General features: G+C 40.8%; 1 protein-coding gene across 1 annotated transcript in view; it reads right to left on the bottom strand.

Annotated features, from left to right (window-relative positions):
• Positions 1–13,689, bottom strand: part of THSD7A (thrombospondin type 1 domain containing 7A) — a 539,353-nt gene that overhangs the window by 149,715 nt on the left and 375,949 nt on the right. The window contains exon 7 of the mRNA XM_054020318.1: positions 3,579–3,734. Within this exon, the coding sequence (XP_053876293.1) occupies positions 3,579–3,734 (156 nt within the window). The remainder of the gene's footprint in view (positions 1–3,578; positions 3,735–13,689) is intronic.

Genomic DNA, 13,689 nt, shown 5'->3' with positions numbered 1-13,689 from the left:
TTCTTCTTTAGGCCAACTTCATTAAGCTTCTACTATTCCCTTTTATCCTGGGTTTTTGTCCCCCCAGACCCACTCCCAGACTGGCTTCATCCAGCCATTCCCCCAATTAATGGTTTTCCCATTAATTTATTAAGGATTCTTGGTATACTATATCATAGCACCGTATCTTTCTTGTTTTTTTTCTTGTTGGTTTCTCCATTACAGCCTACTTTGGTTTATCCTTCAGGCAGGATAACAACACACAGGGCATATGATCTTTATAAAAAATATACTATGTATAACTCCCTCCCTCTCCACAACATGTAAATCAAGAAGGAGACTGTTTTAAAATATGTTTATTTGTAAATGTTAATTCCACACAGATAATTTGGGTTCAACAAAGAGTTTTTTTTAATTTATCATGATTGTTTATTAATTAATTTTAAAACAATGTATTTCAGTTCATCTTTATATTTTCTAAGATTGCTTCTGCAGTTGTGCATGATTTGTGTCCAAAAGAGGCTTAGAGATTCTGCAACAGAGGCCCTCTGGTTTGACAAAAAAGTTCAGAGGAGTTTTCTACAAATGCAGCTACTGGAGGCAACTGACAATGCACCCAGTGATTCTCTAACTACTGAAAGCCCATGACCAAAATATGTATTGAGGAGCCTGTTCCTACTTCTGACAGTGCACCACATTGATAAGGAGATGTGGCCTCTCTGAAGGACTGAATCGGCTTTGAGTTAGCAGGATGTCCAGTAAAAATAGCAAGAGATGCCTGAGGAGGAAGACTCTCTGACAGAGAACTGAGAGAGGAGGAAAAAGCAAAGAAGGAACAGTGGGGTAGGAAGAAAATGAAGCAGAGATGGGGAAGGATAGAGATGAGATGAGACAGGAAGGGAAGATGAGACAATATGGGAGGGAAAAGCAAGAAGCGGAGATAGGAGAGAAGGGGAAAGGAAAAGTCTGACAGAGGCACATATATGATTAGACACAGGAGAAGAAAAAAGGGTATGCAAACTGTAAAATAGAAAGAGGGGGAGACATGAATAGATAAGAGAGGGAATGAGGGGTGAAGAGGAAAAAAGAGGGGGAAATATGGGAATAGGAGTGATACAGTGACAAAGGGGTGAGAAAAAAGCATTGTTTGCTTTCTGCTCATGAATTCATCACACTATAATGCACAAATATTTCAATCCAAGCAGCATATGTATCTAAGTAAAAACAACAAGGAGTCTGGTATCACCTTAAGGACTAACATTTATTTGGACATAAGCTTTCCTGGGTAAAAACCCACTTCTTCAGATGCACGTGAGGTTTTTTACCCACGAAAGCTTATGCCCAAATAAATCTGTTAGTCTTTCAGGTGCCACCGGACTCCTTGTTGTTTTTGTGGATACAGACTAACACGGCTACCCCCTGATACTATGCATCTAAGTGTTTCCTAAAGAAGCACCTATGGAAAGCAATAAGTACAGGAGAACTGGTGAAGGGGAACCTAGGATTTACATGTTCACAATGTAATGCCTGGATTCCTCTCATCTCACTGTCAAGGTGCCTTTGCTTATTCCAGCGAGATATCCATTCCTGCTACCTAGTGAATGTATGTCAGAGGGAAGGAAAGAAGAAATCCCTGTCACATTCATGGGTGAATTTGCATGCAGTCCTGCATCTGACCACTGAATAGTACTAGAAATGGGTGTGATTAAGTGGAAGATATAGGTTATTTTAAATTTGCAATGCTTGAGTTCCCTTATCATGACCTTTAAGTGCAGCTCTGCTTCTGAAACTAACAGCAGGAAAGTTGGAGTCACACAGGGGTTAACTAGAGGAAAAAAGAGTAAGACAAAGTTGATTATAAATATTGATATAGGAAATGAAAACACTAAACAGCACATTGCTGCTTATGCTTGAACAAAATAAACTATCATATAGGAAAACAAGATGGGCAAATATGAACATATGAGAGATACCTCCATGTGTATAGCTGTTTACTATAGAAGGAACTGTAACACTTCTCCGAGTCTATTCAGCTATTACAAATCAATTCAAGGCACTAAAACAAATTGCATGGGGTAGCAAATTACAGGTCTAGAAATGGGCAGTTTATCTCATGAGACTATAGCTAGATGGGAGAAGCATAAAATGACTCATGTAGAACTTTTTTTTTTTCAGATTTGACTTTAAACCTTACCCTACTATAGAAACATCAAAGATCAGATTTTTATCAGTTTTCCCCACTTCAGCATTATCCACACCAGGAGAAACTAGGCAGAAATACTGCAATCTACATCCACATTTGAAAATCATAGAATATCAGGGTTGGAAGGGACCTCAAGAGGTCATCTAGTCCAACCCCCGGCTCAAAGCAGGCCCAATCCCCAGACAGATTTTTACCCCAGTTCTCTAAATGGCCCCCTCAAGGATTGAACTCACAACCCTGGGTTTAGCAGGCCAATGCTCAAACCACTGAGCTATCCCTCCCCCCTATAAAATGTATGGCAAAGATTTTGAAAATAAAACAAGCAGGCTAAAAGGACAAATTGCCTTTCTCTATCCATCCCTAAATTGCAGCAGAAAAGTTAAATCGCATCACATAAGACAAAAACAGGAAGCAGAATTCCAGAATACCAGAGAAGCTGGTTTTGGGCTGATATTTTCCAAAAAGCACAAATCACCATCCCCTCACTACAACAGAGACAGTCATTTCAGGTTTTTTTCTACACAACAGTAATCTCTACCAATAAACTCAACCAACTCCAATCGCCAGTGGAGAAGCTGAAGGAAATCAGATCACCAAATGGTCTTATCTTCCCACCAAGAGCATCTGTGCAGGCAGGGACGGCTCTATGTTTTTTGCTGCCCCAAGCATGGCAGTCACGTGGCTTTCAGCGGCGCGCTTGCGGATGGTCCGCCGGTCACGCTGATTCAGCGTGACTATTGTGATTCATGCCTTTGGACACCTGGAGATCTGATTACTGCAGCATGCACTGCATGGGGCTACCCTTTAAATACCCTTGGAAACTGAAACTGGCACAGAATGCATCAGCCTGCCAGTTAAATAGGGTCTCAAGGGTACTCTGCAAATGAAGCTCCTGCTCTAAGATTTGCAGTGGTTGTCTAATGGTCTACTGGTCAATTTTTAAGGTGATCTTGACTTGTAAATCCCTGAATGGCTTGAGAAATTCCTACTTCAGAGACTGCTGTTTTCTCTTTATGTGACACAGCCACAGCTGTGATCTGGAGAGAGATTCATGCTGGATCCCCCTCAATTTAAAAGGAGGCACTCAACTTTGTAATTGTCCTAAAATAGCCCAGATCTGTTGACCTACAGAACTCACTAGAAAGCCCATCTCTTTCCCAAGGCTTTTGGGAAGGAAGGAGAACACTGAGAGGCGGTACTTATGGGTGGGTATTTTGGCTGGTTATTTTTCTGATTTTTGGAGGCTGTTGCGGGCTCTCTTGCTGATATAAGTATGAAGACGTCAGTATTGTCAAAGGTCCCTAGAGTCTTGCAAATATTTTTTTCAAGTACCGTGTAAAAACTAAGTAAAATAAAAATGTTTTTTGAAAAGGAGGAATTTAAAATGTGTACATACCCTTTTTGGCTTGCTGGTCTTCACAGCTTTCATAGGTGCATGGTCCCCAAGCAGACCAAGCTGACACTTCACATTCTATTGGACAAGGGATATGGCACAATTGAGTGGTGCTAGGTACAGGTCCTGTGCACAGTTTCCGATCCACAGGCTTGGAAGCTGTATACAATAAAGACAACATATTTTTAATACTTGCATAATGCTTTGCTGCAAGTTGACACCACTACTCTTCAGTCAGAAAATCTTCTGTCTCATCATTTTAATCTGATGAAGTAAGTGTAAAACTATTCTCTTAAAAATAAATCTAATGAACTCACTGCATGGACTGAGTCAAACCAGATTATGTGGAATTAGGAAGAATCCACAAATATTGCAGTATTCTCTAGGACCTTGCTCTTGCAGTTAATGAATGGAGAATATTATTACAATAGTTCTTCACATTGGCTCCCATGCAAATCAATGTCCTGCTCTCTTATTGAGTGCATCTTGACTGGAACAATTGAACCAACAGAAGTGTAAATTTTCATTCACCTTAATAGGGTATTGTAACTTCAAAGCCTAGTTATAATCTCATAAATGCTAACACTTCAACTGCACAGCAAATTAGAGATACTGAATTTAAATCACTGAAATATAACGATGACAGAGTCTATTTGCTTTCCTTTAACTCTAAAGCCCTTCCAAACACACAGAAAATCACCCACCTACAAAAGTTGTGCAGCGATAGCTGTACTTGGTTCAAGGAAAACCATATTTAACATGTATTCTGTGCACAGCTTTTTAATCTAGTACATAGGTATAATTGTTTTAATATATTACTTCCAGCAGTGTGTAATCAGTCCACATGGAAGGTATCTGAGCAGGCAGAAACCCTGTTTCTTGTGGACCAGGGAAGGCCCATAAGAGAGCAGAACCACCCTGTTCTCCTACACTGAGAGCCAGGATACAGCCTTCAGTACACTACAGCCCAAGCTCTATTGTCCTTCGAGCACCTAGGCGCAATGGGATATCTTTCCTGGCATGTTGGATATATGTATGCATCTGTCTCCAACCAACAAATGCATTCCTTTATTGCAATCCACTTTTACCAATAACTCTCAAGAGAAGATCTTTCATAATTCAGCTCCTCACAAAATACTTAAAACTAAGCACAGGATATAGATCAGCCATTCAAATTACCTCTGTCCAATTGACTAAAAAGATGTGATTCCCTAAAGTTAAACATCATGACTGCTCCTTCAGAACTGTGCTTTCAAAACAAGAGTTTAATTAATCAGAACTCTGTTCTGCCACCGTTACTCAACTTAGGTTGCATCTGAAGAAGTGAGGTTCTTACCCACGAAAGCTTATGCTCCCAATACTTCTGTTAGTCTTAAAGGTGCCACAGGACCCTCTATTGCAACTTAGGTAGTACCTTATGCTGTATATAGTCCCATTGATTACAACTATCTTTGCAGCAAGATACTACTCAGAGGGAGTATGGGTGGCAGAATCAGGGTCTTGAGGATCACAGTAACACAGCAATAACAACAGAGGATTGATGAATGAGCTGCATGCTATTGTTAAGGTAGTGGAGTCTCTTATTCACATGTACATGTGTTGCATGCACCTGTTTCTGCCTGCCTGACCCTTCAGGTAATGCACATCCCTTTTAGCCACAGGCCCACTAGCGGGCGACTGGAAGCTACATTTTGAGAGGGAGGGAATGAGAAGGCAGCATCCCGTGGAACTGTCCTTCCCATCCTGATACTTTGTGCACGGCTTTGTGCTGCTTTGCTCCATGAAGCAAAGCTGCAGTGTGGAGAGGGCAAATACCTGTTAAACATACTCCAGAACTCCCATTTTCTAACATAAGAAGACAACGCTGGAAAGAAGTATTCTAACATATGCACAGTGCTATGGTGGGGCCTAAACCTTATGACACTGAAGGCTGCACTGGCAATTTTCCAGAAGCCTGAAGTCTGTTCCTGATGTGCATGATCATCTGCATAAAGTGCATAACTTGTAGCAAAAATAAATGTAAACAAACATATAATTTGCATGTAATTGTATCTTTACTGGATAGTATTTAATAAAAGCAGGAGTTAGCAAGTCATCGCCACTTCTTTGTAGCCTTTATCTTGAATCGTGAGGTCCTTACACAGCTCTTACTAAAACTGCCTTTGAATTCATTGGGAGCTTGCATAAGTAAAGGCAGAGTAAAAAGAAAGAGACATTTGTAACTTTAAGGCACAGCCACACTATGGGGGCCTTGTGGAGCCCCAATAGGAGCACAGGGAAGCATTCTGAAGAATGCCTCCTAGAGCCTTTTGAGGCACAAGGGCAGGGTACCCACTGCTGCGTTCCTTCATGAGGTACAGCATACTCCCTCCAGTGCACCAGTCCTCCTCCACTGGTACTTCGAAATATAAATTACTTCTTCCTCTTTAGGAATAAAGAGGAAACCATTCCTGGACTTCCACAACAGCAAAGACCGCAACTGTGTCTGGCCAGAAGGCTCTTTGAACCCTCTCCCACTGGACACCTGTATGAAGACCAGACATGGTATGGCCATGAGTAAAGACTTCAGCTTCTCTTCCATGAAGAATATCAAATATACTATTCATATAAAACCTGTTGAAAATATCGGCCACTTCAGTCATTCATCTATAAGGTATCTTAAGCAAGAAATGCTTCAGGGGTATGTAAATAGTACAAATAACTCTCTCAATACAACACAATTTTATGCCATCTTGTTTACTATCCTTCAGTGTAACATGAAGTATAAAGTTGTTATGAATGACCCTGTCTGCTACTCATTCAGGTTTACTGAAGTAGCTTGAGAGACAAAAAAAAGTATTGCAATGGTGGGAGAGAATAATTATTTGGAAATGTTTCCTGTATTTTAAGATTCAGAATGTGCATTGCACTGCATTACTCAGAATTTCTTTTTTAGATGACAGTAAATTAAGCAAACTTATCCCCACTGAATTTTGGTCTTATTTCCTTTGTAGTGATACTGTATCACAAAGCACATTGCAATGATGCACAGTACAAATATACTGCTTATTCAGTCACTCCAACTTAACTCAGTCAAATTGCTCCTCACATGGAAGTAGGAAAAAATTCCAGGTAAAAACTTTTTTTCTTTTCTGCTCCAAAATGCAAATTTGGGTCATAGATTCATATAGATTCTAGGACTGGAAGGGACCTCGAGAGGTCATCGAGTCCAGTCCCCTGCCCTCATGGCAGGACCAAATACTGTCTAGACCATCCCCGATAGACATTTATCTAACCTTCTCTTAAATATCTCCAGAGACGGAGATTCCACAGCCTCCCTAGGCAGTTTATTCCAGTGTTTAATCACCCTGACAGTTAGGAACTTTTTCCTAATGTCCAACCTAAACCTCCCTTACTGCAGTTTAAGTCCATTGCTTCTTGTTCTATCCTTAGAGACGAAGGTGAACAAGTTTTCTCCCTCCTCCTTATGACACCCTTTTGGATACCTGAAAACTGCTATCATGTCCCCTCTCAGTCTCCTCTTTTCCAAACTAAACAAACCCAATTCTTTCAGCCTTCCTTCATAGGTCATGTTCTCAAGACCTTTAATCATTCTTGTTGCTCTTCTCTGGACCCTCTCCAATTTCTCCACATCTTTCTTGGAATGAGGTGCCCAGAACTGGACACAATACTCCAGCTGAGGCCTAACCAGCACAGAGTAGAGCGGAAGAATGACTTCTTGTGTCTTGCTCACAACATACCCGTTAATGCATCCCAGAATCACGTCTGCTTTTTTTGCAACAGCATCACACTGTTGATTCATATTTAGCTTGTGGTCAACTATAACCCCTAGATCCCTTTCTGCCATACTCCTTCCTAGACAGTCTCTTCCCGTTCTGTATGTGTGAAACTGATTGTTCCCTTCCTAAGTGGAGCACTTTGCATTTGTCTCTGTTAAACTTCATCCTGTTTACCTCAGACCATCTCTCCAATTTGTCCAGATCATTTTGAATTATGACCCTGTCCTCCAAAGCAGTTGCAATCCCTCCCAGTTTGCTATCATCTGCAAACTTAATAAGCGTACTTTCTATGCCAATATCTAAGTCGTTAATGAAGAACAGAGCCAGTCCCAAAACAGACCCCTGCGGAACCCCACTTGTTATGCCTTTCCATCAGGATTGGGAACCATTAATAACAACTCTCTGAGTATGGTTATCCAGCCAGTTATGCACCCACCTTATAGTAGCCCCATCTAAATTGTATTTACCTAGTTTATCAATAAGAATATCATGCGAGACCGTATCAAATGCCTTACTAAAGTCCAGGTATACCACATCCACTGCTTCTCCCTTATCCACAAGACTCGTTATCCTATCAAAGAAAACTATCAGATTGGTTTGACATGATTTGTTCTTTACAAATCCATGCTGGCTATTCTCTATCACCTTACCACATTCCAAGTGTTTGCAGATGATTTCCTTTATTACTTGCTGCATTATCTTCCCTGGCACATAAGTTAAACTAACTGGTCCATAGTTTCCTGGATTGTTTTTATTTCCCTTTTTATAGATAGGCACTATATTTGCCCTTTTCCAGTCTTCTGGAATCTCTCCCATCTCCTATGATTTGGGAGATAATAGCTAGAGGCTCAGATACCTCCTCTATTAGCTCCTTGAGTATTCTAGGCTACATTTCATCAGGCCCTGGTGACTTGCAGGGGGCAATTTTTCTAAGTGATTTTTAACTTGTTCTTTTTTTATTTTATCTGCTAAACTCTCCCCCTTCCCATTAGCATTCACTATGTTAGGCATTCCTTCAGACTTCTTGGTGAAGACCGAAACAAATAAGTCATTAAGCATCTCTGCTATTTCCAAGTTTCCTGTTTCTCCCTCTTCACTGAGCAGTGGGCCTACCCTGTCTTTGGTCTTCCTCTTGCTTCTAATGTATTGATAAAAAGTCTTCTTGTTTCCCTTTATTCCCGTAGCTAGTTTGAGCTCATTTTATGCCTTTGCCTTTCTAATCTTGCCCCTGCATTCCTGTGTTGTTTGCCTATATTCATCCTTTGTAATCTGTCCTAGTTTCCATTTTTTATATGACTCCTTTTTATTTTTTAGATCATGCAAGATCTTGTGGTTAAGCCAAAGTGGTCTTTTGCCACATTTTCTATCTTTCCTAACCAGCGGAATAGCTTGCTTTTGGGCCCTTAATAGTGTCCCTTTGAAAAACTGCCAACTCTCCTCAGTTGTTTTTCCCTCAGTCTTGATTCCCATGGGACCTTACCTATCAGTTCTCTGAGCTTACCAAAAATCCGCCTTCCTGAAATCCATTGTCTCTATTTTGCTGTACTCCCTTCTACCCTTCCTTAGAATTTCAAACTCTATGATTTCATGATCACTTTCACCCAAGCTGCCTTCTACTTTCAAATTCTCAATGAGTTCCTCCCTATTTGTTAAAATCAAGTCTAGAACAGCTTCCCACCTAGTAGCTTTTTTAAGCTTCTGAAATAAAAAGTTGTCTGCAATGCAGTCCAAGAATTTGTTGGATAGTCTGTGCCCCGCTGTGTTATTTTCCCAACATACATTTGGATAGTTGAAGTCCCCCATCACTACCAAATCTTGGGCTTTGGATGATTTTGTTAGTTGTTTAAAAAAAGCCTCATCCACCTCTTCCACCTGGTTAGGTGGCCTGTAGTAGACTCCTAGCATGACATCACCCTTGTTTTTTACCCTTTTTAGCCTAACCCAGAGACTCTCAACACTTCCGTCTCCACCTCAGTCCAAGTGTGTACACTTTTAATATATAAGGCAACACCTCCTCCCTTTTCCCCCTGTCTATCCTTCCTGAGCAAGCTGTACCCCTCCACACCAACATTCCAATCATGTGTATTATCCCACCAAGTTTCAGTGATGCCAACAATGTCATAGGTGTATTTATTTATTAGCACTTCCAGTTCTTCCTCCTTATTACCCATACTTCTCCCATTTGTATATAGGCATCTAAGATACTGGTTCGATCTTGCCTCCCAGTTTTGCCCTGACCCTCCTTTCTCTCTGCCATTATAGCTAGCCCACACTCCCTCTTATTTCCGACCCATCTCCCAGGTGTCCATGTTCCCCACTTACCTGTGGGCTTTGCTCACCTGTCCCCGTAGAACCTAGTTTAAAGCCCTCCTCACCGTTTCAGGTCGACTGAAACATTTTGCAAATTTGCATAAATTTTGGTCAATTGTTTTTTACATTAAATTAAATACCCCCGCCCCCTTGTTTTGGTTCACCAAAAATTCCAAAACATTTATCTATTTATTTTTCAAAACTGTCAGCAAATTGAAAAAAAGCTGTTCTTTGCATAGCTCTGATTCCCAGTGTCCATCTCTAAAACACTGTTTTAGCTAAAAACTCAACAGTAATAGTTACTGACTGCAAGAAACTTGTCTGTGCTTGACCAGCTTCTCTGATACATCTCAAATAAATGTTGTGAGTAGAGTACACAGCGAATGGCACAATGCATCTTTCTGTGTGACAAAGGGGCATTTCTCTTCAGCCATCATTTCCCCAGTAATTCCACCAAGTCCCTGTGCCTATCTGAAAGCCTATTTCAGTGCTGCCAAAGTCTCAGCAGAGAGAGTGAGTTGAAAAACCATCTGATAGTAGCAAGTCTCAAAAAGTAAAAAAAAAAAAAAAAAACACCACCACACAGGAAAGGATTTTTTGTTACTATTACCTTCTCATGTATGATGTGATCTCTGTTATATATCACTTTTCATCCAGAGAGCTCCCAAACCACTTTGCTAGCTACATATCTAGGATTAATTTCAGCCAGAGGCTAGAGTATGATAAAGATTATTTATTTTCTTTACAGTAAACTGCTGAGTTGTGGCAAGCCTGGACCTCCTATTAGCATCCCAACCCCTTTAACGTCAGTGGCTTTCCTCCAGATTTACACCAGTGCAAATAAGCTCAGCATCTGACCCCTTATTGTCTGACTTGAGATGCTTTGAAAGAAGCTGCTACTGGATACAGACGTTCACAGTCAAAAGATGTTTCCCCTCTCAGTGCTGCCCCTTTCATATTTTCTTTTCGTGCATTTGTGGTAGAGGTTGTGAATGAGGCGGCTTGGTTCTTTCATTCCCTGTCAGTGGTGATGAACATTAAGTTAATAATGCTTAATAACACAAGCTCTGCGTGGTTTTCAGATATGTTGCTCAAATTTTGGACACGAATAAGAACAAAACAGAATGTGTTTTGCTAACAAGCTCTCATTTTCCCCCTGCCAAACCAGAAAATTAGGTTCAGGTTTGGAATGGCTTTCAAGTTCGGGCTGGGAGATTAAACAAAAAACCCAAACAAACAAAAACACACACACACACAAACACACACACCCCATCATTCTCTGCTGAACTAGGAACCTCTCTCTTAGTGTGTTCTAAAAATCTAGAATTTTATCCCCTTTCTCCTAAAGTGGGATAAAAATCAAACAAACTCAAAGTGCTTTTCTGTGCCCACTTATGGGCTGCTAACTCAGTGTGTCTAGTCCCAAAGAATACTACCTACTAGCAAGTGCCTGGAAAATAATTAGCTACAACCCCAGGAACCCTCTCCTGAGCTTTATACTGTCTAGACAAGTCACTGGAAAAATTCATACAGTAAGGTAGACGCCTACGAGCATGAGGACTGTAGAGTAGCTACATTTTAAAAATCACCACCACAAAAGCACAAACTCACCTCTCTTGGTAAACAGTGGGCTAATTTCACCAAGGATGTGCACCAGCTCCTCCTCTGGCAGAGAATCCCAGCTGCCCAGTGTGGCCTCAAAGTGGCCATCATGCGGTCACAGCCAGAGTGGTGCGGGGAATGAGGTAATTCATTGCATTCTCTGGGCTGCTTCTGCCAACGGGGCCACAGTGTCACAGGAAGAGCATCTGTACATCCATGCCCCAGCAAGAGCTCACCATTTTTTTTCAGGACACTAGTTGCTCTACTTTCACAAAAGCAGAACAAATGAGCATTTTAAAAAAGCCACACTAACAAAATGGATGAAAGATAACATCACGAGTTTCCTTCCCAGTTTTCTGTAATGTATGTGCTAAAGTTTATTGCCAAACTCTAAAACTACTACTTCAGACTCTGATCTTGCAAACACTTAGGGCTTGTCCTCACTACCAGGGAGATCGACACTGCTGCAATCGATGCAGCAGGTGTCGATTTAGTGGGTCTAGTGAAGATCCACTAAATTGATGGCAGAGCTCTCTCAGTTGACTTCAGTACTCCAGCTCCCCAAGAGAACTAAGGTAAGTCAACTGGAGAGCGTCTCCCATCGATGCAGTGCAGTGAAGACACCGGGATAAGTTGAACTAAGCTACATCGACTCCAGCTACATTATTCACATAGCTGGAGTAGCTTAACTTAGGTCGACTTACCCTTGTAGTGAAGACAAATCCATACACACCTATGCATGTAAGTAGTCCCTTTCAGTTCTATGGTGAGGTACACAGTTATATCAATTTTGCAGATGGGTAAAGAGAGGCAAGGAGAAGTTGAATGATTTGCCTAAAATACACAGTGAGTGACAGAACAACAGAACCTAGTAATCCTTAATTTCCCGTTCCCTGGCCTAACCGCGACACACAATATTCCTGCTCAAATGTAAACTTGTAATTTCTGAAATGAAGATAGTAAATTTCTGAACTTGGCTTATAGGGATGTACCAACCCCAAAAGGCTCGAAGTTTCAGTTTAGATAAACATCCAAAGTTCAAATTCTTATCTTAATTATACAAATATCCTGAATCAGCAAAACAGATCTGGAAATAGGGCTGCCAACCCTCCAAGATTGTTCTGGAGTCTCCAGGAATTAAAGATGAATCTTTAATAGAAGGTTATGTCATGTGATGAAAGCTCCAGGAATACGTCCAACCAAAATTGACAACCCTAGCTGGAAATAGCAAAGGAAAGTGGAAATTTTGGAAGACCAAAGAAATTCCCAGCACTTTAGGCCAGGATGGGAAATAGAAGTGAAAGATATTTATCAGAACATTTCAAAAAATGGATAAAGGTTTGGTTTGAATCTGTGCTACTAGTTTGTATTTCAGGTCTGGTACCTGATGTGTAAGTATTTTGTCCTCTTATTTCTTTTATTATCTTGAACCTTATGAGTGAGAGCTCACAGGTACAGTAACAAACTATTTTAGAAAGAAATATACTTTTTTATATATAGACAACATAGTTCTCCCAAAGGGGACAGTGCCTCCTGGCACACTTTTGATTGAAATGTCAGGTAGAAGGCCTTAATTACCTACCTGTTATTTCAAAAGTGATTGATAGAAGTGGTGCAGCACTAGACTTCGACGTGCTCTGTGACTGACTTTCTGAAATAATAGGGAAACACCACTATGAATATGTGAGAATGGAAGTTTCCAAAACAGCCTTACTGAACTGTTTATGAACACAGAGCTACATTATAAGAAGGGGTTTCCCACTGTTAGGGTTGGTGGGATTTTTCCCCTCCAGTTCTTGAATCATTGCCTGGTTTTAATCACACCGTTTAATCACGCCAAATTGCTGTTTCTAGGGGTGCCCAGAAGCTGCTTTAAAAAAACCACAACACTTTTTTTAATCTGTCTCCAAAAATGGAAATGTCCCCAGAGCTTTTTAAACTAAAACTCACTTCACCCCTAGTTTGAGCTCTTGAAAAAAGTGTTCTCATGTTTATGCATCCAAAGACTAGTTACATTTTAAACAGCCTTATGGGGCCTACAGAGATTACCTCCTGATGGGCTCTGCATATTCCTGTCACATTATGATAAGGACAGATTTCACACCAGCCTAAGCCAGCAAGACTTCACAGTCTACCCAAATCCTGATCATCATTCTGAACAGTAAGCTGTTGCTGATTTTATTGTTGCCTCTCTTTAGCTGAGAGTTTGTCACCCTTTACTTCTAAAGCAGGGGCATCTCAACTTGGTCCTAGAGGAAATTTGCTTTTAATTTGTATTAAATGAAGCAGACTGAAGACTCCCTCCCTCATAAATATGCAGGTGCAACCGATGGCACATAGAAGTCTCAGCAAACAATGCTCCATCTTAATCCAAGCAGATATATTAAAAATGGATGCTGAGACTGGTAGTCTCCACAAACTGC

Source organism: Malaclemys terrapin, chromosome 2 (assembly GCF_027887155.1).
Source record: "Malaclemys terrapin pileata isolate rMalTer1 chromosome 2, rMalTer1.hap1, whole genome shotgun sequence".
Taxonomy (NCBI): domain Eukaryota; kingdom Metazoa; phylum Chordata; order Testudines; family Emydidae; genus Malaclemys; species Malaclemys terrapin.
Note: the sequence above shows the minus strand (reverse complement) of the source record. Positions and strands in the feature narration are given on the sequence as shown.